Source organism: Gopherus flavomarginatus, chromosome 9 (genome assembly GCF_025201925.1).
Source record: "Gopherus flavomarginatus isolate rGopFla2 chromosome 9, rGopFla2.mat.asm, whole genome shotgun sequence".
Classification (NCBI taxonomy): domain Eukaryota; kingdom Metazoa; phylum Chordata; order Testudines; family Testudinidae; genus Gopherus; species Gopherus flavomarginatus.
In genome coordinates, this window is record NC_066625.1 from 76,219,821 (window position 1) to 76,247,566 (window position 27,746).

The window sequence follows — 27,746 nt, forward strand, 5'->3', positions numbered from 1 at the left end:
TGGGACTTCCTCTTCTCCTGCAAGGCGCAGCTGGGTCTGTGTCAGACACCCTCCCCCAAAAAACCTCCGTCAACTGCAGGAAGCTCAGTATCCTCCCCTGCTTCCGGCCCCCATCACTCCTCAGCTGTGGGGAGAGGGGTCACTGTACAGGGGAGCTGCTCCCCCATCCACCCAACCCCTGTACATCTGGACCTCCCATACCCAGACACCCACACCATCCTCACCCCGTACACCCAGAACTCCCCTAGCTCTCCATACCCAGATCCCACCCCACAGCATGTCAGCCCTTGCATCTGGAACCCTCCTGAACCCAGACCCCCTGCTTCCAGACTCCTGCACCCAGATCACCCCACACAGAGTTCCTTACACTCAAACGCCTACCCTGGGCTAGGTTGACCAGATATCCCAATTTTATAGGGACAGTCCCGATTTTGGGGGCTTTTTCTTATATAGGCACCTATTACCCCCCACCCGCGGTCCTGATTTTTTACACTTGCTGTCTGGTCACCCTACCCTGGGCCCCCACACCAACAGCCAACTGTCTGCATCCAAACCCCCACCCCACGAAGCCCCACTCCCCCAGCACTCAGACCCCCCTGCTAAGGCCCCCACACCCAGACCCCTCTGCTGAGCCCCAACAACCTTCACCTGGAAGCCCCTGTAGAGTCCCATTGCCCCTGCACCTCGAAACCACCCCCAATGAGCCTCTGTCGGGAAAACATCACAAAAATGAGGTGTGGGACTACAAAAAAATGAGGAGATTTGGTTAAACAGAAATTAAAAAGGTACAGCATCAAAAGTAAAATTCCTGCAAGCTGCATGGAAACTTTTTAAAGACTCCATAATAGAGGTTCAACTTAAATATACACCCCAAATTAAAAAACATAGTAAGAGAACCAAAAGAAGAGCCACCATGGCTAAACAACAAAGTAAGAGAAGCAGTGAGAGGCAAAAAGGCATCCTCTAAAAAGTGGATGTTAAATTCTAGTGAGGAAAATAGACAGGAGCATAAACTCTGGCAAATGAAGTATAAAAATATAATTAGGAAGGCCAAAAAAGAATTTGAAGAACAGCTAGCCTCAAAAAGTAATAGCAATTTTCTTTTAAGTACATCAGAAGCAGGAAGCCTGCTAAACAACCAGTTGGGTCACTGAATGATCAAGATGCTAAAGGAGCACTCAAGGACAATAAGGCCATTGCGGAGAAACTAAATGAATTCTTTGCATCAGTCTTCACAGCTGAGGATGTGAGGGAGATTCCCAAACCTGAGTCATTCTTTTTAGGTGACAATCTGAGGAACTGTCCCGGATTGATGTGTCATTAGAGGAGGTTTTGGAACAAACTGATAAACTGAACAGTAATAAGTCACCAGGACCAGATGGTTTTCACCCAAGAGTTCTGAGGGCACTCAAATATGAGATTGCAGGTCTACAAACTGTAGTCTGTAACCTACCATTTAAATTAGCTTCTGTACCAAATGACTGCAGGATAGCTAATGTGATGTCAATTTTTAAAAAGGGTTCCAGAAGTGATCCTGGCAGTTACAGGCCAATAAGCTTGACTTCAGTATTGGGCAAACTGGTTGAAACTATAGTAAAGAACAAAACTGTCAGACACATAGGTGAACATAACTTGTTGGGGAAGAATCAACATGTTTTTTGTTAAGGGAAATCATACCTCACCAATCTACTAGAATTCTTTGAGGGGGTCAAAAAGCATCTAGACAAGGGGGATCCAGTGGATATAGTGTACTTAGATTTTCAGAAAGCCTTTGACAAGGTCCCTCACCAATAGCTCTTAATCAAAGTAAGCTGTCATGAGATAAGAAGGAAGGTCTCTCATGGATCAGTAACTTGATAAAAGATAAGAATAAATACCTCTACCAACAATTATGTGTATTAATACTCTACAAACCAATATGAACAGAGAACACAATCCTCAATTTAAGAAGCATGGATATGGTTTCTATTGGTATTTCAGGCTGGCTAGACTGCTGTGCTCCAAGATACAGCTGCTCGGAACATGTGTTTGGTACTCAACAGTCTAGTTTTATTGCTCTGGACCTTTGGCTAGCATGCTTACAGAAATCAAAACACACAGCACATGTGTTTAGGGATGGAACACATGCACATAACATGCATATATTTTATCAGTGGCATCTGATGAGAACTAATAGATTACTCAGGCAATATGAAAACAGATTAGGAGAATCGTGGTTTAAGAACGGATAATGACAGTTTTTTCACAGGTTTACAGTCCATGCCTTAGAGCCACTTTGAAACTCAGCATTTGGATTCTGATGAAGTTAATACTGAGCCATGTCATGCAACTGAATCAGGTCATGAACCATGTCATTAAGATTTTGTAACTAAGCCATATCAGGTGACCAGGGCTAAGAAAAAGGGTTAGCATTTCAGCAACTCTCCTGTATGCTAAAGTTTTATTACATACTGGATTATTTACTCACTTGTTTTTGATGTTGGTGACATAATTGTCTATCTGCGTTGGGATACCCTGTAGAATAGAGTTTTTGAAATGTATTCGGTCAACAATTTTTCCATGTTCCCCATCGATCACAACAACTTGGATACCATCATCAGCGAGGAAAAACTTCTTATTATCAACCTGCAGAAAAGAAAAAAACCCTTGATGTGCCAAAGAAATTCAAGTTCATAACAGTTAACTGTAAGAAACCTCATGACTGTGGCATGGCAGCGTTGAACTGCTCTTTGCTTCAAGGGATAGGATTCCCTATCTCCTAGCTTGGACCAACTTGAATTTTAGCCTATTATGTTGCACTACTCGTCTTCATAAAAGACATAGCCTGAATGACCTAATTTCTTGAAACGATCAGTGGTAGTTTCCTCAGTAAATTCTGAGTGAACCCCCAGAATTTTAACCTATGTATTTCAAAAGTCCAACAAATGTGGCTGAGAAGGAACCACTTACCTCAATGTATGCAAAGTCATCCCTGAGGTGGAAGTATCTGGTCTTGAAGGTTTGTATTTTCAGCTCTAGGAAATGGTCCTTATTATTCTGTTTAAAAATAGAAAACTTGTTTTCCACTTTTGTACATTCCCCAAATGCTATTTATTTTAAAGAAGAGCTTCCTAGCAGTTTAATCAACAATAGAAAAGTACCTAATACGTTGACACTTGCCAAATTACATTGTTGATGAAATCTGGGTGAAATCTTAACTTCTGAGCTGATCCTGTCAACATTTAAATTTTTGTAGTTTCACAGAAAGGAAAGTTTTGTTTTGGGCAGTGATATGTAGTTGATTGAGGCTTTGATCCTGCATGCCTGCTCCAAGTGAGAAAGGTAAGAAAAGGCAGGGCTGGGGGCAGAACATGAACCTGTCTTTCAGCAGAAGCCTTGATGTGCAAATGTCCACACTGCTATTTTCATCCCCACAGCCTGAGCTCTGTGAGCCTGCGTCAATTGACCTGAGCTCCGAACTTAGTGCCTCAGGTTTTAATTTCCAGCATAGACATACCTTTAGCTATGCAATCCCCCCTCTGGCATTGCTTCTGCTATTAGGCAGGCGTGGCCTGCAGCCATGCAGCAGACCTCTCACCAGAGCACAATCAAGTTCTCCTGAGCAACCTGTCACCCTGCTCATCACTTTGTGTGTTGTGTTTCTGTGCGCAGCACTCCACCCCGATCATTAGATCAAATTATTACTGTGAAATGCGGTCTTCAATATCCCAGAGCTATCCCCATTGCCCCCATGAGTATCCAGCACCTATCCCTAGGAGGCAGGCATATAGTATGGAAAAGTAACGGTTAGGGAACCCCTGCTGCAGCTTTAAGTATCTCTTCCTTTTATGAATCTGGGTGTTCTGTACTAGCTGGTGGCTGATTTAGGTTGCTTTACACTTCTGGACCATTTCAGAAAGTTATGCACAGGTAGAGTAGTTCTTATAGAGATGGTCTCCATGGCTACATGGAATGATGCATGATAACAAGAATGATTAAAGGTCTTGAGAACATGACCAATGAAGGAAGGCTGAAGGAATTGGGTTTGTTTAGTTTGGAAAAGAGAAGACTGAGAGGGGACATGATAGCAGTTTTCAGGTATCTAAAAGGGTGTCATCAGGAGGAGGGAGAAAACTTGTTCACCTTAGCCTCCAATGATAGAACAAGAAGCAATGGGCTTAAACTGCAGCAAGGGAGATTTAGGTTGGACATTAGGAAAAAGTTCCTAACTGTCAGGGTAGTTAAACACTGGAATAGATTGCCTAGGGAAGTTGTGGAATCTCCATCTCTGGAGATATTTAAGAGTAGGTTAGATAAATGTCTATTAGGGATGGTCTAGACAATATTTGGTCCTGCCATGAGGGCAGGGGACTGGACTCGATGACCTCTCGAGGTCCCTTCCAGTCCTGGAGTCTATGAGTCTATAAAGCTTGTAAATTTACAAGGAAACAGAACAATGGTCATAGAAATGTAATAGCAAACAAGGTACTTTACCAGTTGCGTGTTAGAGAGCTTCTTAGGCATCGGCACATCTACTACTGCATTTTCCGCGTATTTTGGATAGGCCTTGGCTTCACAGTCACTGATTCCAGAGTTCTTTGGGATCACAGCTTTGATCTTTATTCTCTCACAGCCTTGGATTGAGCAGAAAGCAAACTTCTCCTTCTCATTCTGGGCTTTGAGTTTCAGAAACAGCAGCCTGTAGATTGGGGGTGACAATGCACAAATCACGGGGCGTTACACACCAAAACGAATAGGTCCAGGTTATAATAGAGTACGTCTCAGTGCTTTGTGATAACAAATGTGTAATACGGCCATCCTAGACTGATGCTAATAGAATATTTACACCACATCTCGCATTATGTATTTATATAGCTCTAGAGGTCTGTTATTTTTACATAAAACAGTGTGTGTATATATATTTATTCAGAGGGGGGATGATATTTCCTGTGAATCAGGGGTGGAGGGATAGGAGAGAGAGCAAAAGGGAGTTACTGAGAATGGAAGTGGGGAGATGGGCAGCCCATCCAGGCTGGGAAGGGGCTTCCTGGTAGTTCTGATGGCCATTCCTACAGCAGTTCCTCCATGGCTGGTGCCCTGCACTTCCCCACCTCTCATCAGGTGCTTGGCGCCATGTGTGCTATTGCCCCCTTGCTCCCTGTCCAGGTGCCAGTCCCCTGTGCCATCCTCCACCCCACCCTAGCAGCTAGTGCATGTGTTCCTGCCCCTCCATCAGGCCAGGTGTCTCCACTGGGGCCCATGGTGACCAGAAGGTGGCCAAGAAGATCTTCCTGCTCCCCAGTGGTCAGTCCAATCTCATGTACCACAGCCACTCCAGTCCCTCCTCCATGAGATATTGTGGGGGTGGAAACATAGATCCACTCCCTCCTAATATTGCCATTGAGGGAGCACTAGCCCCTCAGTATTTATTATAAATATACATCTCTTTCTCTCGCTCTATGTATAAACCAGCCTCAATTTCCTATAAGAAAGAGTCCTATCCCTCAAGGGGTAAATTTGTCCTGTTCAAATCCACTGGGAAGCTATGCATCACACATGTCGATGCTCATAAATGGTTGTGGTTTAAGATTCCTAGATTGAATTTTTGAAATGAGAAGGGTTTTATGCTTGTTCAACCTAACTTCATTGCTATGAATTGGGTCCTCTTTCTGCTTTTCCTTTTACCCTGCTGTACATTCATTTGGCACTGGGAGCCATTGGAGGCGAGGGGCTGTGGCTGGGAAGCACATGAATGAATGGCAGCCACCATGAGTCAGAAGGAAATGAAAAGTTGATTGGGTCTCAAGGAATCTGTTTGTTGTGATCCCAGTTTGCATTTGAATGTTGGTCTTGGCCAAAACACTTTCTGGGTCAGACGGCTCTCTCATATCTATCCAGTTGACCAAGGGCTATTTCCTTACCCAGTGTCCTCATCCCAGTAATAGTATCCCTTGGTAGGATATCTGTACTCCAGTTTGTCCATCTGCAAGGTCCTATAGAAGGTCCCTGTTTTATATGTTTTCTTCAAGAGACGATTGTGGATGTCTGAGAGAATGGAAAATGTTGTCCCTTTAGGATAACACAACCCAAGCTGGATCCAATCATTCCTAAAATAGCAAAGAACCACATTATAACAAATAATAGACACATGACTATGACTTTCCTGGGCACGTCATCAGCCAAGTTAAATAGTTCACTCTGAAATGCAACACTTTTTTCCTGGCCGGTTAACATAATTTAGCCTTTAAGAGAACATCTATGCGCTACTTAAGCAATATAGGCTACACTCATCCCTGATCTAATACCCTTGGCATCTATTCACCAGGGATTAATTTGATCCTAGGCATCTAAAAAAAATGTATTCGGAGGGACATAAGTATCACGACAAATTAAAAGATGGGGCAATTCAGAGTGGGCTTCATGGAATAATGATGTCAACCCTGAAAGACCTTCTCATGACTATTTCAGTAACATCACTCTTTAACCATTTACAGCTACATTACTGAGTTGGGATGCTACTTTTGTGCGGTAGGGTTTGAAGGAATCACTCACTTGTTGAAGTTGATGAGCCATATAGCTAGTTCCTCGGGTGCTGTCTTGTCCCAGTGGACGGTATAACCTTTCTGCAGTGTTATAACTGGCTGATACTGCTGGTAAGGAGAACTTTTGCTTAAAGCCCCCTCCAAGTAGAGAGGATGACTGTGGTAGTCGTTTTTGATTATTTTCATTCTCAGGGTGGCTGACTTGTATGCCTGGATGTATATCTAGATTAGGGAAACAGTCACAATTGGTTTAATAAGATAGATGGCTATAAATTGGCTTTAAGTACATTATTCTGAAAACACTTCCAGTACCTAAAACAAAGCTAAAAAAGGTCACTGCACATAAGAGAGAGTGAAGGACTGGTTCTAGGCAGTGGTACCAGGTGCTTTTGTGGGAAGAAGAATAGTTTTGTGGCTAAGTCACAGGAATGGAAGTTAGGAGATCCAGATTCTATTCTGGCCTCTACAAGAGACTTCCTACGAGACTGTGGGTACGTCATCTAACTTAGCTGTGACACAATTTCCCCCATAAAAATGTGGAAAATAACACTTCCCTATCTTAGAGTTAGTTTGTGAAACTTAATTTATGAATGCTTCTGACATGCTTGGAGATCTTTGGATGGAAGTTGCTACAGAAGTGCAGTGTTCTTTTCATTGTTTCATATTCATGGCCAAAATTCTTAAAGTGCCTCTGAAAATGTACGATAATATTGACAATCAAACTCATGTGTGTGTGCAAAACCATGCAGGTAGATGCACTGCCAATTGCTATGACACCCTGAGTGTCCTATAAAAATGCATATTTCTGAGTTCAAGATGACTTCAAGCCCTACCGTACTGGGAAATGTAAAATAGCTATAAACCTATAACCTGTACTCCAAATGCAATGCCAGTGGTGTAATGTAAATTCTTTGTACCTGTGCATAGTGCCCACTGCAGATGGCGCCTCTCCAATCTGGCACATCAATACAGTCTGTGTGTTTGATCAACCAGTTATCTTCCTTTATAAGGTATGAGCCGGGATATTCTGACACAGAGCCATCTACATCATGAAAAACTGATGTTTTATCACCATCCATATTCAGGTCATTGAACCAGGGTCCAGGTTCTCCAAAGAACACTCTTGAAGTAATCTAAACAGAACAGTGACATATATTTACATACCAGAGGAGCAATTTAAGTATTTTAAGTACTTAGCATTTTAAGTGAAGGACAAATCTGTGGTTGTTTGAATGGCTTGAATTGTTTGATTTTAACTAGCATTGTAAAATAGTTGGGACAAGAAGTGGCATTTGGATGTGCCAGTCACTGTAGGGATGGGGAAATTTAATTGTACATTAGGGCCAATATTTTCAAAAATGGTCATTGATTTTGGGTCCTCATCTTGAGACATCTTAGATCTGGTTTTCAGAAGCTCTGAGGACCCACAAGTCCAGTTGAAGTCAGTGGAGCTTCTAGGTGCTCAGCACCTGTGGAAGGAAATCAGGCTCTGAGTAACTCAGGCTGGGTGCCCGCCAAAAAGGAGCACTCAAAATCTGTGGACACTTTTGGTAGTATTGGTCTTGTCAGCTAACAGGAATTTTAGTGACATTTGCTAGAATATTTGAGTTGCCCCCTCCTTGTCTACATACTGCATGCATGGTCAGTGCTTGAGGCCAAAGCAGAGCTAAGTCATGCACAGCAGAAGTCTGCTGGGTCATAAGCCCTTTCCTGTTGACCATGAATGAAAGAGGTAGACGACAAACCACTAGCATTCTATTCCTGGCCTTCATCCTGGGGTTCACGTTTTGTTGGAAGGTTCAGGGACATTTTTATTTTATCTGATCCAGTTCATGTGTTTCTACTTCTTCATTTTTTAAAATTTGTATGCTACATAAAGTTGCACTTACACTGGGAACAATCAGCGGCCTCCCTGGGGACATGGCTGCTTATGTAACTTCTGACCAGTGGTTCCTATCCAAGTTAAATAAATTGAATGTCACAAACCAGTCTGATGAAATGTGGCTGAGGCTGGGCTGGACACTTTTGAGGATTTTTTTCTCCCTACCATACACTTGGCACAAAGATTTTCAATCAACTTTTCTCATGAAATTTTAGCATAATCTGGTATTTAGTAAACATGAGGCAATCAGAATCATTCGTTCAATCCACAGATGTCTGTAAATACACTTGCAAGGCTTGTTAATTGGATTAAACAGCTGCTAGGTACATTTCATCAGGAAGAGGGACACTCTCAGGACCAGCAGGCATGTATTTGTTCAAGTGGATGCAAAAATACCTGCCAATTTCTCTCTCATCAGGATTAATTCTAATTAATTTCTTGGTTTGGTTCAAACAAGCACCCAAAAGTTCACATGCTTATTCAAAGCAGATCGAAAACTTTTGAGCCAAATTCTGCTCTCATTTACATTTGCGGGACTGATGTCAATGGAATTACCAGATGTAAATAAGAACAGAATTCAACCTAGATTCTGCTCACTGGGATGTTCCTTGGTATTTCTTCCTTCTGATTGGGCTGGAACTTTTATAAGAACAGCCTTTTTATGCTGGCACTTCAACATCTTACCCCACCTGGAACCAAAGGGGACTTTTTTCCTCTCACTTGTACTGGTTTTACTTCAACTGTACCTCTCTTAACTTCAGTAGAATTACTCTTTGTAGATGGGAACGGAATCAGGCCCATGGTAGCTCAGAGGCTCACGGATATAGAAATGCTATTTATTTATATGGGAAACAAGCTTTGGGGGAAATAGGTCCGGTTCTGGTTTGCTCTGAGTTTGTGAGAAAGTTGGGCTTGTTTGTTTTTTTTAATTCAAACCAGTTTTCTTATCCCTAATTTACACCTAATTTGCTAAAAACATGGCAATCATTGGGACTAGGTTATTAGGCTTCCAATTCTGATGTTGGTTTTTCCCAGTGGCCATTTCCTGAATCACATTTTTCACCATCACACTCACATCCAGAACCAAATGACAAGGAGCCCATTTTAAGGAATAACTCACGGGAACGTCTTCAAATAGAACTTCTGTGACGTTGTTATTGGGGCAGCTCTGCCAGGCATTGTTGAGCCGGAATGCCAGGGCACTTGTGTGGCGACCATCTAGTGCAGCAAACTTGCGAAACGTACAGTTTTGGATATTGACCGGCCCATCATAGAACTGAATCCCTCGAATTGGAAAATTGCTGAAACATATTTGAAAAACAGAAAGAAGGAGATTTGATCAGAATGCGTTACCATCAATCTGTATCTTAGATAATGGATAGCCACATGATGCTTGCTCGGTAGCTGATATTTCGCCCAGCCAGCAGGATAATTCTGAGTTAGTGCTGCTTTTGTTTTAGCCTGTGCAATCCTTCAGTTCTTAGGAGTTCAGTCAAGGTCTCTCGTGTCTAAGCAGATCATCTTTATCTGTACTCCTAAAGGCAAAGAACACTGGATAATGCCAGGGCACTGACCTAAAAAGAAAAAATTCATGCTGCAATCACAAACAAGTTCTGCAGCAGCAGCAAAACCTGTAACCGATCAGATCTGCACTCCTCATTCTGAATCACTGCAGGGCTAAAATCCCAAGATAGCTGGCACAAATAAAATAAAAACTGGCCTGCAAAGAAGCAAAAAACTGTTGCACTGCCTAGGATACAGTTTTAAGGGAGCTGGCACACTCCAGAGCACATTAACCCAGACATCATTTAGATACCAGTGGAAAGGCAGAGAAGACACATGCTTTTTAACATTCTGATTTGAGTGACTGTGATGTTTTAACTCTTTAACAGGCTTGGATAAAACATGTCAAGGATTGCTCATAATTAACAAGGCCACAATCCCTTACTCACATGAGTGGTCCTTCCTCACACAAGAATTTCTCATTCAAGAGAGTGCTCCTTGCCTTCGGGAGCTCTTACACACAACTTCCACTGCAGACAAAGGACTGTAGAACAGGGTGCTGAAAAACCATTTCACTATTGGTATAGAGGATAGGCCTACTGTGCCTCCATTGACAAGCAGAACTGGGGAGTGTCATGCAGAAAGATACGACATTCAAGCTCTTTGTGCCCTGGAGGCTTCTCTTGGGGTGGTTACATTTTTAAAAACAACAAGAAAATATCCTTGCCTTTGCAAAACCAACTCAGAGCACCAAGATCACGGACGAGGTCACCTGTGAAATTCACAGGCAGCTTGTAAAACATTTAACAAGGGCACAAAGATCATGCGACCCCAGCAGCAAGTCTGCTTGGTCCAAAGCCCGGGCAGGGGTCCTGAGAGATTTCCTTGGTGACTGACAGCTGATACGGGTGGAGATTGCTGCATTGCCCGACCCTTGCTGACTACATGTACACAGTTGAAAAGCTTGGCCCAGTTAGCAAACTCTTCCTCTACTTCAGCCGTCCCCCGAGCCCCATTCACGAAGCAGGTATTGATGCTGTCCTGGCAGCCTGCAAGCACATGCCTGCCAGCAGCAGCTGCACAATGAGGACCTTGGGAACAAGAGACATGAAACAAAATCCTCTGTGTATAATTTCTTCAGTTTAAATTACACCAAATAGTGCTGAAAAAATATATAAACTTAAACAAACAGAAGTGATGGGAACTGTTCACTTGTGCTGAGCAAAACTTACTGGCCTATGGGGAGAGTCCTTCCACTGTGATCCAGGCCTCCAGGCCCCCAAATGTGGTTGTCCATGGTCTCGGTCCCTACGTTTTTACTCTCACCGACAAACAGGCTGTTCTTTATTTCTTGCTTTGAACCATCGTCATGTGGGAAAGTTCCGCCGCTAGGAGAGACAGGACTGTATGTTAAAGGGGTTGCTTATGGCAAACTCTATTTTGGAAACACAGGCCAAAGTAGGGGGATGGAAAATTAGAAATGAATAATGCTTACCTTGCCAAGGTCAGGCCAATGCCGTTGTCAGCAAATCTGCAATGAGAGAAAAGGTGTGAGGAGGTGCTTCACACGCAATGATACAGAGCCTTCGTTCTTCCCAAAGTTAAGCAATGCCAAACTGACATATCCAAACCAGTAAGGATTTTAATATGAACAAGGAGGGATGTGGTTAATTAACAAAATTAAGCTCCCTTATGTTAAGTGGGAGGGTGGGGCGAACTAAAAACATTAGCAATTTTGTTCATATTCCAGTTTGTGAAAAAAAGTTTTGTAGCATGGCTCATAAGGTGTATAGATCAAGTGTAGTGGCAGTTTGATAGATCTTTAACTGGGATTATATCCTGCCATTGCAGGGAGAAGGACTTATTGGATACTGATCAGCCTCTCTCCTCCCCCCCATCTCTGTCTACCATGACCCTTTCAAAGTTATTTAAGCAAGTTCTGTATGTCTCAAACTATTTTCTGTCATGTAATAATCCTCTGCCCTACACATATTCCCCCCTTATGCACCTCTGTGTTTATTCCTCAAGTCATATAGCCTTTCTATGCAGCAGCTTAAAAGGGGGTAGAAGGTTCTGACTTCTGTTTCATCAGTGATCAGATACAGATTGGAGAGAGACCTGAATCAAAACTTTGGATCAAAACGCTACTGAGCTTTGGTGAGATTCAAACTCCGAATCTGGACCTGGATCTTAATTTTACAAATGGTTCTTATTTTTATAATGGGCCAGACCAGAATGCCAGTTCCAAACACCCCTCAAACTTGGAGTATGTTAGAATCCAGACACAGAGATTAATGTTATAGTTTGAACCCATCTCTATTGTATACTGACACAAGCATCACCGTTACAACATGGTACTAGAACTTAAAACTGTCATGCACAAGACAAAAATCAGTGGGAACAGAATAAAAACAATCTCCTTGATTCAGTCAGTAGGTGGTAGCATATTACATGCTATCTATTTTTCATGTATTATTCTTCCAGCCCCATGAAAGGTTCATGTACTGCATGCCACATTAATATTTGCTTTGTTAATGTAATACATAGGTCTTACTGTAGCAACAGAAATGAAAATTAACTCTGTGATTATGGCTATAAAAACAAGTTACAGTTTGAAGGCTGCAGCCTCAGATGCACTCCAAAGGACACTGCCAAAAACTGATAAGATGGAGAAACTATTTAGAAACTATGGTATTTCAGTAACGAATGCAAATGTTGAAATAACATGCAACTAATCTGAAAAGGCAGGAATGTTAAACATTTTTGGCTAACACAGTCCATATGAAGGACAAGTAACAAGGTGGCTTGATATCATATTTCTGTCCTTTCTGACCTACTTTCATTCTTGCTGGTCTCACGGAGTCACTAAGGCCAGTTTATAGCCAGTGGTCACTTTAAAAGGCTTGGATTATTCTAATGTAAGGCAGTTTTTGCAGGCACTGGATAATACATACGGGCAGACAATTGTACTAGTGTAGTGCAATGTACCCTGTAAACTAGCTTTTACTTTTTTGCCTTGGTTAATTGAGGTTGCTATCAAGATACTGGATCAGAAGCAGAAATTGAAGAAGATCATCCATTCCCAAATGCAAAGAGAATCTGTTCTGAGTAGCACAGGAAACTGCTTTCAAAGGGCGTACAATGTGCATTTCCCCAATCCCTCTCCCTCCCTATCATGATACATAGTTTTATGTCTGTTTCCTTGGTACTGGCTTATTCAGCACAATGCTGAACCACATAAAACTGAACCATGACCCAAGCTTAGCCGGGGAGGCTGGTTAGGCTTATGATTTATTTTGTTTATTTTAAGCTCTTCATTTTTCATATAGAATGGTTTATTTGAGCCAATTTTTGCTGCCACTTTGAAAATCTGTACAAAAAGCACACTCAAAAACAATTCAGCAGACTCTTCCCTTCAGACAAAACAGGTTTTGTTTGTGTAAAATAATGCCTGTATTTTCTTAACGTTTTGTTTTTATTTTAATCATCACCATATGCAAGGTGCAAAGCGATATAAATAGTCTAACCACAGCTATGCTTGCCATAAACACGGAGTTGAACTCCGAGGGTTGAAATAAGGCAAAACTCACTGGCAGTCATCCAGCCATACGTCTCCACCCCTCAGCCAGGCCCCATGTTCCTGGTTCTTGTATGCAATAAAGCGCTCAATTATCGCAGGTTCCCTAGGCTTCAAAGGGTCAGCATCTTTGTGTGGACTATATCTGTAAATATAAGAAGAGCAGAAACTGTTGTCAGTGGAAGGCAGTCTACCCCAGTGAGATTCAACTGCTGTATTGACTTGTTAAACATTTGGTGGGATTATTTCTGCTAAACACAGGAATTGTCAGGCTGAATCAGACCTATGGACCATCCAGTCCTGTAGCCTCTCTCTGACAGTGGCCAGTACCAACTACCAGGAATGGATGAGAAAATCTCCAATAGTCAGTCGTGAAATAACCCGTCCAGGAAAAGTTTCTTCCTTTAGCTAAATGTTGGTTTATGTCCCAAAGCATGACACTGTATCCTTTCTAACTCCTGGGATTATTTAAAATCCTCTCAACTATAACTTTGGAGATTCTTATTATCTATACAAATGTCCAATTCTTTTCTTTTAATACTGCTCAACTCTTGGCCACATGGACATATTGTGGCAGTGAGTTCCGCAGGCTAACTGCGCATTGTGTGGAAAAGCAAAGATGGTATAAAAGTGAAAGCATTTTGAGGAGACCATGATGACATCTTCTTTGCTGCTCCTACCATAAGTCACCCAGGCCACTAATAATGAGATTTATTAGCTCGCAGGCTCTCACACATGATGAAATGATGATCTGGGGAGTCATGGAGGAAAAAAGCAGGGATAAATGGAAACAGCAGTAAAGCATTTCCACAGTTGTTGTCTGTCAGCCTGCACTTGGGTGACAGCATTTGTGTAAGCTTGGATAGAAAGATGTTAAATTGGGTGACAAGGTGGGTAAGGTAATATCTTTTATTGTATCAACCTTTGTGTAGCTCAAAAACTCGTCTCGCTCACCAATAGAAGTTAGTCTAATAAAAGGTATTACCTCATCCACCTTGTCTCTCTAATATCCTGGGACCAGCACAGCTACAACTACACTGCATGTTGGGGTGTCATTTATTCCTGCTCTTCGGGGGCAGCTATCCTTATCATTACTAAGGCCTGGGGATCGATTTAAGTTGCACAACTTCAGCTACGTGAATAATGTAGCTGAAGTCGATGTACTCAGATCTACTTACATTCTCCTGTCGACTCCGCCTGCGCCTCTCATCCTGGCGGAGTATGGGAGTCAACAGGAGAGCGCTTGGCAGTTGATTTATCGTGTCTAGATTAGACACGATAAATCAATCCCTGCTGGATCGATCATTGCCCGTTGATCCAGTGGGTAATATAGACAAGCCCTAAGTGTCTTCTGTCAAATACAATGCAGTTTAGAAAAACCTGACAGATTGGCATCCATGTCAGTGCCAGTAACGGGCAGCACTGAGATTAAACTTCATGGGTCAGAAATGTGGAGTGAGGCCAGGCTGTCAAATCATTAACAGATATTCAACAGCATTTTATTTCACTTAATAAGCCATCACATCAACCTAAATTGAGCATAATGATCATAAGGGTCCAACAAATGAACATCACTTTGCCGGCTTCATCATTATGATGTCACTTGGTATTCATGGTGAAATCACAGATCCCAGTGAATTCTCTAGACACTAACAAACATTCACTTTCGGATGGATTCTGTCTCATTTATACCAGTGTATGTCTGGAATAACTCTTGGAAGTAGGAGTTAGCATGGATTTATACTTCTCTAACAGAAAGCAGAATATGAAGTCTATGGAGTTATTCTCAATTTACAACAGTTCTACGCAACATAGAATCTGTTCCAGGAAGTCTGACTGTCATTCAGCAACACTCTTTAATTGCTAAGCTTTCAGGGCTCATTCCAGCCTTCAAATTGGAAGGCACAAACTTTTTGGAATCAGCTACTTTGTGTATATGCCATAGCCAGTTTTCCAAGGCACATATTCCGGTATATGAAGAGGCAACATCAAAATCTCTGATGTAGATGCTTACTGCAGCAATGGAAGGGGTTCTTCTGTCGCTATAGTAAATCCACCTCTCTGAGAGGCGGTAGTTAGGTCGACCAAGAATTATGCTGTAGACCTAGCACTGTATACCCTGGGGTTTAGGTGAGCTTAACTCTCTCTCTCTCTCTCTCTCTCTCTTAAAGGCCATGATTTTTCCACATCCCTGAATGATGTAACTCGGTTAACTTAACTTTCCAGTGTAGAACAGTCCTCAGTAGAATTCTGAGGTATTATCAGGGGTTTTAAAACAATCACTCTAATGGATTGAGTTTACACTCCTCACCAGCTAGCTTGTAAAAATCAACTACTGTGGTTGTACCTGGCTGTGTGGGAAGTACCAAACCCACCAATGTGATTTATGGAGAGTGTCGGACTGCAATGGAACAGGTAGGCCACACCCCATTGATGGTAAGGGGAAAGTGAAGCCTTTTGCTCATTAGGAATTTTATACAACATCTACTGACAACAATGAAGAAATTCCCATTGACTCCAGGGGGAGCAGGATCCAGCCCTCAAACTGTGTTATACACATAACTTTCCAAATCAAACCATGGACAATGCATTACCTCCCAGAAATCAGTGTCAGGAAAGGCCTTTTGTCTTTAGCAGATGCTGGTGTGGTTTTGACTCCATTATCAATGATCATGCCAGCCTGGGGAGGAAAAAGAACTTTGTGATGTATTTATACACTTGAAAATGATGATGTCATTTTAAGTTTCTGGGCCAAATCTTCAAGCTGGTGTAAAACATCAAGGGGTTTTTTTTTAAGTCAAAGGCATTATCCTGATTTACACCAGCTGAGGATCTCGCCTTCTACATTTAAAAGACCACCTAGACCAACACCAATGAAAGATGGTGCAATATTTATAGTACAAAGCAAAGATTTTTAAGAAGGACCAGAATTTGTTAGATTTATCCTGATCACTTAAGCAAAACGTCACTCTCTTCAAAGTTACTAGCTCTCTCTGACTTGGGTAGGTGCCTTATGTTTTTGGAGAATCTTTAGCTAACAAGATGGCTTTCCAGAAAAATATATTTGTATTTTATTAGAATTATTACCACTCCAGTTAGAGTGGAATTGAAATACCAGCCCCTTGCTAAGTAAAAATACATTCCTGTTGATAGTCAAGCAACCTGGCTGTGAAATCCTGCCCAGAAGTGCTGCTCCTAGAAGATGTACATCTGAGAATTGTGTCATAGCATCAGCCACTCTCTGTGTCCTATAATGCATCATTTCAGCATGGCCCACTTTCAAGGTTACTGTTTCTGCAAGTGGCATGAGAAACAGGAGGACTGTCCACTCTACCACCTTCTGTCTGCAGCCCCTTAAAAAGCCCCTTGTGTTTTCCAGCACCTGTTCAACCCATCTCGCTAGCCAATTAAATACGTGCTGCAATCTAAAGATATTAAGTAACAGATGAAGGCTCAGAAGCTCAGTGTACAGTTTCCTAGGGTAGTATGTCTGGGCTGAATAAGTAAAGAGATTTAGAAAGTGATTAGACTGAGCTTATAATATTTTGTCTACCAGATGCTATTTGATCAATGGCTAACATTGGCAGCAATGATCCATAACCAGGCAAGCTGCCAAAAGATGCAGCTTGCAGTGCCGTTTTAGAAGAGCAAAAGCAGACCGATGACCTGGTGGAAAGGAGTGAAAATAAGACCCTCTTATCTCCCAATGTCCCATGAGAAAGTTTAGCCTTTAGCCCAAGAATAGTAAAGTGAATCCAATGTAAACAGAATCTGTAATTATATTATACCAGCAAACAAGCCACTTTGTTTGTGATACATATGCTGAAAATTAGTTTGCAGTTGCTTGTTGTGAATCAGAAATCACAGGACTTAATAGCTTGCAGGTTCAGAAAGCTGGAGAAATCGAGTGGTGTTTTTAGACATGAAGATAGTTTTCATTGCGTGCAGACTCACTCGGTAGTTGGAATGTGCCCGATTGTTGTAGAATTTCCCCATTGGAATGTGCTCAGTGTAGCCTGGAGAATATATTCCTTCTGAGGGGCCCGTAGGCACATGATGAAAAACAAACCAAAACCCTGTTTCCTGCAAAAGGGAATACACAGCGTGAGCCTTCACTTGAACTTTACAGATTTACATTAGTACAGGGGCTTACCAGGAAATGGTGCAAAGTGAAAGCCAGCAGATTTCAGGACACACAACACTAGGTGGTATTGCTCTGTAACTATACGGAAAAGACCCCCTCGCCCCCACCACACACAAAAGCAGTTAGGGCCAGCATTTCCAGGCCACCTAAAATTAGCCTCCAGCATCCATACTGAGGCACCTAAAAGTAAACTGGCCTGATTTTCTGAGGTGCTGAGCACCCACAAACCCTACTTTCATCAATGAGAGCTTCAGGCACTCAGCACCATTGAAAAATCAGACCACTTATTTAGGTGCTCAAAATTGATATAGGTGCCTACATTTAAGCATGGAGATTTAGAAACTTTGGGCAACATACTTCAGTTTGTTTATTTTTTCAATTAAAAACAAACAAACAAAGATAATTGAGCTGAGTTAGAGTTAGAGTTTCTGTAGAATTAGCATTAGCATGGATTTAAATGTCACAGCCCTACATACCATTCAAGTACCGGTTTAGGACTGAGCCTGTCCCCATTGCAACCAATAGGAGCTTTGCCATTGACTTAATGGGAGTAGGAAGGTTGGGTCTTAAATTTGTACAGGCTCTGGTTTGGGAATTTTGTTAAAAGTAATCCAGATCTGCAGTCCCTAACTTCAGCAAATGGCCAGAAATGGGCAGGTGAAGCAAAGGAGATTGCATTTGCAGCACTAGCTGCATCAATATATAGCTTTTAGAAATGCCCGAGCAGTGAAAACAGTGAAAACCAAAAGTTGCAGGTCTTTTGCAGTTGTTCTGAATTTTCCCGAATAAGAAACCTTTGTACTCACTTCAGATCCTGCAGCTGCACAGTTTATAAGGTTGTTATGTGGATTGGCCATCCAGAAGGTGGATACAGCACTGCAGTTCAAGAACAAAGAAGAGCATGAAAATGACACCCGAAGCGCACACAAAGGAGTTAGCATTCCATTGCATACAGTACAGGCAGGTCAGATCATAAAGCAGATAAGCTACTGCCTAGAGGGTGTAGCAACCAGGGTTTCTTTCTCATTATATCACAGTTGTCACCATCATCTGCAGATGCAGCAAAAATGGCCTTATCTTTAAAGACCTCAGGAATTAAATGAAGAATTTCTACTGAAATCCCAACCCTGGTATGAAGCTGTTAGCTGTCAATTATATTTCATGATAAGGTAAATGTGTCATTGCACAAGTTATAGACAAGAAAAGCCCTACAATGGGGCTCCAGGTTCCCTGGAGACTGGTTTAGCCAGGGTTTTGACAAAGTGTTTCTAAGGGCTTTTCATAGCAATCCTCTGGCATCTGCCCTTTCTACATGCTACTGTGCTTCACTACCATTCCCCACTGGCTTCTCAGTCCATGGCCAGATTCTCATATCCATTCTTAGACTGAATACTCCCACTGAAATCAAGAGGACTATTCACAGAGTAAGGTACAAGGCAACATGTGTAAAAATGGACAGAATCTGGCCCTATAATTTTATTTAAAAATTCAGTCAGAAGCTGGGGGAAAAAAAAAAAAAGGAGTTAGCCCTCTGATGTCACAAAGCCTAAAACTTGCTGTTAGTTAGCCGTGGTTATCAGTGAAACCATAGCTCCAGAATGCGTGCATTGATTGTGGGGGTTCATAGACAGAGAGGGCAGCCATGCTGGCCATGTTTCTCCTATACTTCATCTAAGTCAAACTTTACAGAGTAATGGGATAAACTGCAAAAAGAACTCTGACTAAAGAGCTTTTCATTTCAACCACTCCCGAGATCCATCCCATAAATCTGCCCTGTTGAGGTTTTGTGGATCTGAAAAGACACATTAGAAGATTGGATCTTGCAAGATGGGAGATGAAGTTGCTTAGCACCTTCTAGGAGGCACTCAGCGGTTTGCCAGGCTGGGCTTAGAGTTTGCCTCAAATAGAAACGGGCTTTAAGACTTTCATGCACTCACTTATATAGTGATTAGTAGTAGGGACTTTATGCTTAGCCAATCTTTGATATTCCATAGCCACGTTCCAAGGTCTTGCTGAACTACACTGAATTCAACTCTTCGGTCTGAGTTTACTCTCTTACAGTGCAGAGTGCAGTGCAATGCAGAGTCAGGGCCATTTGTCTTCATATTGCAGTTTGAAAGGGATGCATGCAAGAATATCTGTGATAACAGGCACTTTAGTTGACCTTACACTAAAAATACTAAGCAAAATTATACCCTGCCTGTGTAAATGTATAAATAGAATGGAAACATCCTGCAGAGAAAGCCACCCTATCTTTTTGAGCACATGACCCATATTCCCGAAAGCAGAGTACTCAACTATACACACCCAGTCCTGTGTTTCATGGATAAAAAAAGTTAAATCCTACAAGGCGAGGGAAAAAAACAAACAAACAAAAATAAAAAGATTTCCACTTACTTGCAATCCTGCCTGGGTTTGGGGATGTACCCTGGGTATGCCCCTTCTGTAATCATCTTGCACATTTTACTGTCTCGGTCAGATGGCAGAAGAGTGCTAGGTTTAACGAGCAGTCCAAGGCAGTGATCAAATGTGTTGCGTTCCTCTGGCCCATCCTCAGTAAAGAAGCAGTGTCCCAGGGTGTTGTAGCCCACAACGTCCTTAATCTGCATGTACAAAAATGGAGCTGCATTCAGATTTAGTTTTCCAGCCACTTAGAGATAATAATAAATAATACTAATGCTATTAATTATTATTATTTTACTGTGGAGCCTCAGTCAGAGACCAGGACCCTATTGTATCAGGAGCTGTACAACCACGTTGAGCATAAAGACGGTCCTTGTCCCAATGAATTTACATATTAAGTGATAGTGTAAGTTTTTAAGATTTAATTAGAATTTGCCATTTCATATGAAATGCTAATTACACTCTGCCATAATCTGCAGGTCGAGCAAGTGATAATATTATAATAAAAGACAACAAACTTGAGAAGACAAAGAGATGGGAATGGGGGGGACATCAGATATTTAAGCCACATCTGGGCTCATTCATCTTTGTGCACAGTTACACAAACAGCGAGGTTGATGGACTAAAATGTATCCCCTGAAGTGAAAAAAAAATATTTTTCCAGGCTATCAGAGATGCTGCTAGTTGTTTACTGGACAGGCTGAGTTGTTTTAGGTCTGACCTGACCCTTTTTCCAACTGATGACAAGAGCTTTACTTGATATTGAAACAAACCAGCTGGTGTTAATCAGCATAGTTCCATTGAAAACCCTGCAGTTCACATGTAGTTCACACTGCAGCCCTATTGTCTCTTGCAGAGCTGTGCTGATTTATCCCAGTTGAAGATCTGAAGTAAAATTTTCAGAAGCAACTAAATGACTTAGGAGCCTAAAACCAGGGCTGGGTGGAAAACATAATTTCCATTTCATGGAAAACGCTGAGGTTTCAGAATGTTTTTTGTTCTGATGTGGAACAAACTTGAGACCTTTCCAAGTTCTTTGTGAACAGTGGGGGAGAGCAAGAGATCTCCAGAACCACCAGATGATAGAAAACTCCCATGGGATGTGGGAGATCCAATGTCAATTCACTGCTCTGCCTGGTACCCCCTCTCCCTGGCCCAATGAATACTCATTTGTCTATACAAAGTGGAACAGCACCAACAGGAGACACTGAAATGAACTCTGGAACATGGAATGGGAGACCCAGGCTCAAGTCTCTGCTTTGCCAGATTCAGAGCAGGTCCTTGAACATGGCTCTCCCACACCCCAGGTGAGTACCCTAAGCTCTGGGCTACTGATTATTCTGAGGTTGCCATCTCCAGCCAGATCTTCCTGATGAGGTTTGTGTGGAAACCAAAGACATTTCAACCAAACAGTTCAGTTTAGACCAGTGGTTCTCAAACTGGGGCCACCAGTTGTCCAGAGAAAGCCCCTGACGGGCCGGGCCAGTTTGTTTACCTGCCGGGTCCATAGATTCGGCTAATCACGGCTCCCACTGGCTGCGATTTGCTGCTCCAGGCCAATGGGTGCTGCGGGAAGCGGCAGCCAGGAAATCCCTTGTCCCGTGCCACTTCCTGCAGCCCCCATTGGCCTGGAATGGCGAACCGCAGCCAGTGGGAGCCTGATCGGCCGAACTTGCAGACCCGGCAGGTAAACAAACCGGTCCGGCCCACCAGGGGCTTTCCTTGAACAAGTGGCGGCCCCAGTTTGAAAACCACTGGTTCAGATAAAACAGCTTTTCCAGCAGGAGGAAGTTTTGTTGAAAACTTTGCAACCCGTTCTACCTAAGACCCATTTTTAGAACTGATTCAAGCTCTTGACAGACCAAGTTCCATTGACTTTAAATGAGTCTTGGGCTCCTAGATATCTACATCACTTTTGAAAATGGATGTAGACACTTTTGAAGAGTTCTCTGCTCTTTATCTCAGAGGTTTCAGCCAAGGGGAACCAATTTCCAGGGCTGAACTTGAAATGGTTAAATATATACACTCAGGCAGAATACTTTGCCTGCCAGATCTATTACACACTGCCATGTGCAAACACATGTATTATGCATAGCCCATGATCCAGTATAAATATTCAAGCTTCTGAACACAAATCACAGTAAATTAAAGATTGTTAAAATTACATGCAGTGTAATACATTCTATTAAATTACTTCTCTGAAATTTGTTGCTTTCTCAATTCAATTAGATAGCCAAGCAAGTCTAACACCACCAGTATTTCAGTGTAAAATGAATGTGCTGTACCATTTTAATAATCCCATCTTGGAAAGCATGAAATTTGCGAGCCTTGCAGTTAGAAACACCTATTGGATACTAGAACATTTCAGGAAAATTAACTAATTATCCTCAAGAGGAGTATCACCATACCTTTACATCAGCAAGGCCTTTAGTCACAGGGATGCCAAAACTGCAACTGACCAGCTGTGTAAATCTATTATTTTTCCTGAGTACACTGGCAACGCTTTAGAGACACATATATGGTGTTTCTGGAGTGTTTAGCTGCTGAAAGCTGACAAGTGACTTCTCAAATAATTCCTCAGCTACCTACTACACCAATTCATCACACCAGTGAACTCTGGAACTAGATCTGTATTGGTGTAATTAATATATCAGGACTGAAAAGTGAAAAACTGACGTATTACTTAGAACATGGCTAGGGAACAACAAATCCCTGTATAGGTTTAGCGAAAACCACGAGGAGTCCTTGGGGTATCTTAGAGACTACAACTGTGTTTGTCTCTAAGGTGCCACAAGGACTCCTTGTGGTTTTTGCTGATACAGACTAACACAGCTACCACTCTGAAACCTGTAAATGTTCAGTACCATTGCAGATGTAAACATCTGCTAGTATTGTAAGAGGGAAGCCAATATATTGGCATAGGCTGGAATGCTGTGCTGTATCATCTCCTTTGGCAGATATCCTAATGTAGGATTCTGGCTCTGGGGCCAGATCCTCAGCTGGTGTAAGTCAGAATAGCTCCACTGAAGTCAAAGTAGCTACACTGATTTACACCAGCTGATTTACTTGTCACTCTTTACTTGATTCATTATTTTTCCTATTTCTGGCCCTTGGGATGACTCAGACTGGAAACTGACAAATGTGGAACTGTTTCATTTTCAGATTCTCATGCATCAGCACAGGGCTGAAAAGTTTGGGAACTGCTGGACAAGGTTTATTTGTTAAAAAAATGCATTGGGGGAAAATTAAATTTCACAAAAACCTTACAATTAGCCTATATGCTTATTTTAACAGTGTGATTTATGGCTAGATTTGACAGTGCCCTTTTAAATAAAGCCATTGCCAAGTAGTGCAGTTGGATTACTGAGAGCAGATATCACTATAGCAGTTAGATAACATTGCTGCTTATCCCCAGCAGCACAGCTCTCTCGAGTTCTGCCAGACAGTTTTATCAGCCTTCATTTAATGTGCATCCTTGATAACAGCTTCCATTTCAGCCTACACACTATGGGCCAGTTCAGTGGCTCTGACCAGGGTGTAAGTAGCAGCAGAATTTGAGCAATGGGGTTGCAGTGGTATAATGGAGAGGGAAAGTTGGCCAGCATATTGCTGCAATCATGGACATTTTCAATTACATAATTACGGCAACAAGGCCATTTCAACCAGTTTGGTTTGTGAAGGGCCATCTATGCCCTTAAAGTGAACATATGCTTGTGGACAAGTGTAGAACATATTTGGTTCGAGCCAGCCACAGCTATTTATTTATTGACGAGAGACAGGCTTTCAGCATCAGTGTGTAAATGCACGGGAAGAAAACTCTGCCACCAGGAGCAAACAATGACATCTGTTTATTTTTTCTTTCTAATATTTTACAGTGTTGACATTTCTGAGCCTGCTGCCAAGGGTGCTAAAAGCAAAATAATTTGTGACACTAGTAACCTGAGAGACCAGTGAGGAGTCTGCATGAAAATCTCCAAGCTGCTTTAACAATGACTTAACTGTTAACAAAATACCCAAGTGCCTTCCCCCTCATTCACTAAAGCATTAAGCAAGCCCTTAACTATAGGCCTGTAAGTTGTCCCATTGAAACCAATGGAAATACTGGAAGTCAATGGGACCACTCACATACCTAAAGATAATCATCTGATCAAGTGCTTTGCTGGTTCGAGGCCTAATATTCCAGCAACTTTTTTTTGTGTGTCTACTAAGAGACTAGTTCATTCAAAGATCACCAAGGCAACTGGTCTCCTGGCAGGTTATGCCTTGGGTCTATCTGCTCACAGAGGCATTGAATGATATGTGAGGAGAAGCGGGCAGGAGATTACTGTTTCCAGATTTTCTCTTCTATAACTTAGCTAACTTAAATAAATGGTGCCCAGATACTACAGTGAAGACCATCTTAGAAGTGCAGGCAATAACAACAATACTTTCCTTGTTGGAGGTTTGGCCATGTTTTTGTGACTTCCGGTAGTATCTCAAAAGGGAAAGAAAACTAGATTTCATAGCAGAAGAGCACGCTGCAGGATCAGCTGAGGAGGAATTGCTCGGGGTATATGTCCAATTATAGGGTAATAAGACTGAATGCATTTTTAATTGAAATGAACTACATCTGTGTAGTTTATCAAACTTTTAGAAATCCTCTTTTGTGATGCAATGGGACAAACAGCTAGACTGCACAGCATGGAATTTATTTCACGAGGCATTTCATTTCAACCGAGGGCAACAAACATGCAGCCAAAATAAAATGTGCAAAATCAATTGTTTGGAGGTAATGAGTGTAGATTAGTAAATTATACATTTTTTAAAGTAAAACAATAAACAGATTAAATTATCAATGTAGGGTTTTTTTTATAGTTGCATTTCTCTTTTAGTGGAGGATTCTTTTAAATAACTTGCCATGGAACAAACTCCAAGGCCCCTCAAAGAATCACAGTTGTTGAGTAACACCACCAGAATTAAGCAGTTTTCTTCGGTCACATCAGCCTGTCTGCATTTCATCATTGCTGTCTTGGCTGGAAAAGCCTGAGAACAGGGATTTTTACAGTATTTCCTAGTCACAATGACATGGTTTTCATTTGGAAAAGGCACAAGGGACTGAAAATTTCCAAATACCCAGTATAAATCCACCCAGCTGACCTGTGAAATGCCACTCTCTGGGTATTTGGTTTGGCAGGAAGAAGAAGCATCAGTCAATAGAGACACAGGGTTTAAAATTAGAATCAGAGCTGAGGTTTTAGTCATCCCTCTGCTAATCAACAGCTGTGCAACCACCACATAGCTAGAAGATGTGTTTATGGTGCCATTATTAGGAACTTTCTCATTACTTGACAAACAGACTCCTGGCAATTCTCTTCTTCCAGGCTGTGTGTTAGTTACATTCTTAGCTGCACTGAGCTGCTAGATGGATGGCTTTAAATTGGAAAGCAGCTATACACCTTGGATGCCTAATAAAATTTAGACAAGGTAAAGTGGGCCAGATTTTTCAGAAACCAAGTCTACAGCAGATTTTAGGATCCTGTTGAAAACAAAATAAGGGATGAAAAATGTTGAGCTTGAACACTGCAAGTTCTTACAATGGTTCAATGAAAAATTAGTGCAGGTTTTTAAAAAATATCAGTGATATACTGGGAAAATTCCTAATGCTCAATGACCATCATTTGACACAGCCAGTGGCATGGTATGCTGGTGGTCTCATGTTAAAACACTGATCTCTTATGCATAGGGTTGAGATCTTGGCTGGTTAAAGACCTGTTAAAAACACTTTTGTATATTGGCTCGGATTCTTTTTTTCACATGTGGTGCCAACACAGGAAAAATGTGGTATTCCAGAGGAACTAACAGGTATGTTGAGGCCACTGTTTTGGATTGATGCTTGGGAAAAGCTGAGAAGCCAGTCCTGATGTTTGTTACATGCCTTTAAAAGCTCTGCTTTCAAAACACATTTCTGAACCTTTTCTGAATGTGGGGCCAAGGTTTCTCTCTCTCACATTCACAAAATGAATGTATATGGTGGTTGGTTATATGGTATCATACCAACATCCAAACTGTACTCTTTGGCCTTGGGCCTAGATATCCACAAGCAGTTGGGTGGAGCGGACATGGGGTCCTAGCTCTAATTTCTAACGTGCGCAGCTTTCAAAATAATCTTAAAAACAACATAAAGTTAAAGTTGAGGAACACACTAAAGGTAAATGGGATCAACAGAACCTGCTTCTGTTTGAGAAGGCACTAAGACGACACACGGTGCTCCATGACAAAGCTGTCAGAGCTAGCATAACAGTGATACAGAAGGTGTGCTTTTGCTGATCAAAGCCTTTTTGAAATAAACTCAGCTCCAGTCCACGTACTATTCATGCCCTAAGGAAGCAGTACTGATGGAGTCTTATGAAAATGTGAGAATGTTTTTCATTATGTTCTTTACTCTGAAGTAGAGTGATTGCCCAGAGGCGCAGGGAGTTTGCTGCTGTTTGCTGTGGTCATTACATGCGCTCTCCTATGCTGTAATTTACCTGATCAATAGATGTTGTACTATAGGAAACCTACAGGATTACCTTAGTGTTCTGATAAACAGCTCTGTTAAATCAGAGGTCTCTGACAGCTTACGTTGTGAATGGGAATTTCAAACAAAAATCCTTATTAGCAATTTAAAGTAACCTTAGATCTGGTGATTACCTTCTTTAACAGTAAACTACTTGTTTATAGATAGATTCCACAACCCGTTGTAGAAGGGATTGTCTGCAGGAATCTCTGGGAAACAATGGCATTTGAAAGCCCTATCAGCTCTGAGTCATGTATAAAATTTGGCCCCTGGTTTTACATTCTTATGTTGGATTTGTGTTTTAGACACATGTTGAAATATATTCATATTAATATCACTCAATAAATCCAGGGCAAAAGAGAAGAGCATTTGGTTTAACTCTACAATTCTATCAGTAATGAGACTTGTTTCAGGGGCCTGAGTAACATTTTCATGTTATTAGGGACAGCAATTGGGCTGGGAATCAAATGACATCTTGATCAGGAAGGCAGTCATCAAACCGCTGCTTCTTACCAGTAAGCCATTGGAGCCGTGGACTGTGACACAGCGCGAGAAGGTGTGGTGAATGGAGACGCCCTTCACATAGGATGGAGGGTGGTAGCCTCCCTTCTCATCCACATCTCCAGCCAAGTGGAAGTGTATTGGATAGTGTCCCATTCTCTGCTGGCCCATATGTTTCAATTCTAAACCTTCAATATGGGCAGCTTTAAAACCAAGACCAATCTGCAGAACAAATAAAACACTAGTTAAGTGGCAGTAGGAACATCTGGCGGCTTGTTTCATATTATTCACTGTTGCATGCAGTGTTGTTGTAGCAGTGTCTGTCCCAGGATACTAGAGAGACAAGGGGGTGGTGGTGAGGTAATATTGTCTATTGAACCAACTTCTGTTGGGGAGAGAGACAAGCTTTCGAGCTTACACAGACTACTTCTTCAAGCACTGTGTAAGCTCGAAAGCTTGTCACTCTCCCCAATGGAAGTTAGTCCAATAAAATATATTACCTCACCTCCCCTTGTCTCTGTTTCATATTAGTCAGGCAGAGCAAGTCTTAGACTATGATGTTTGATAGAGGGGGGTAGAATTTGGAGTAATCATAAACCATTGCACAGCAGATGCTTCCTAGTTTGCAAACTCAGCCAAACCTGTTTGCATTTAATGCTTTTCATAAAGCAATTGTG

The 27,746-nt window shown here is 41.9% G+C and overlaps 1 protein-coding gene across 2 annotated transcripts in view; it reads right to left on the reverse strand.

Annotated features, from left to right (window-relative positions):
* Positions 1 to 27,746, reverse strand: part of CEMIP (cell migration inducing hyaluronidase 1) — a 141,185-nt gene that overhangs the window by 8,461 nt on the left and 104,978 nt on the right. For both annotated transcript variants that reach the window (XM_050967800.1, XM_050967798.1), the window contains exons 13-27: positions 27,082 to 27,291; positions 20,025 to 20,230; positions 18,434 to 18,503; positions 17,438 to 17,566; positions 16,078 to 16,163; positions 13,497 to 13,628; positions 11,402 to 11,437; positions 11,139 to 11,294; positions 9,524 to 9,704; positions 7,439 to 7,654; positions 6,532 to 6,743; positions 5,901 to 6,086; positions 4,474 to 4,678; positions 2,950 to 3,036; positions 2,468 to 2,625 (exon numbers count right to left, since the gene is read on the reverse strand). In XM_050967800.1, the coding sequence (XP_050823757.1) occupies positions 2,468 to 2,625; positions 2,950 to 3,036; positions 4,474 to 4,678; positions 5,901 to 6,086; positions 6,532 to 6,743; positions 7,439 to 7,654; positions 9,524 to 9,704; positions 11,139 to 11,294; positions 11,402 to 11,437; positions 13,497 to 13,628; positions 16,078 to 16,163; positions 17,438 to 17,566; positions 18,434 to 18,503; positions 20,025 to 20,230; positions 27,082 to 27,291 (2,270 nt within the window). The remainder of the gene's footprint in view (positions 1 to 2,467; positions 2,626 to 2,949; positions 3,037 to 4,473; positions 4,679 to 5,900; positions 6,087 to 6,531; positions 6,744 to 7,438; positions 7,655 to 9,523; positions 9,705 to 11,138; positions 11,295 to 11,401; positions 11,438 to 13,496; positions 13,629 to 16,077; positions 16,164 to 17,437; positions 17,567 to 18,433; positions 18,504 to 20,024; positions 20,231 to 27,081; positions 27,292 to 27,746) is intronic.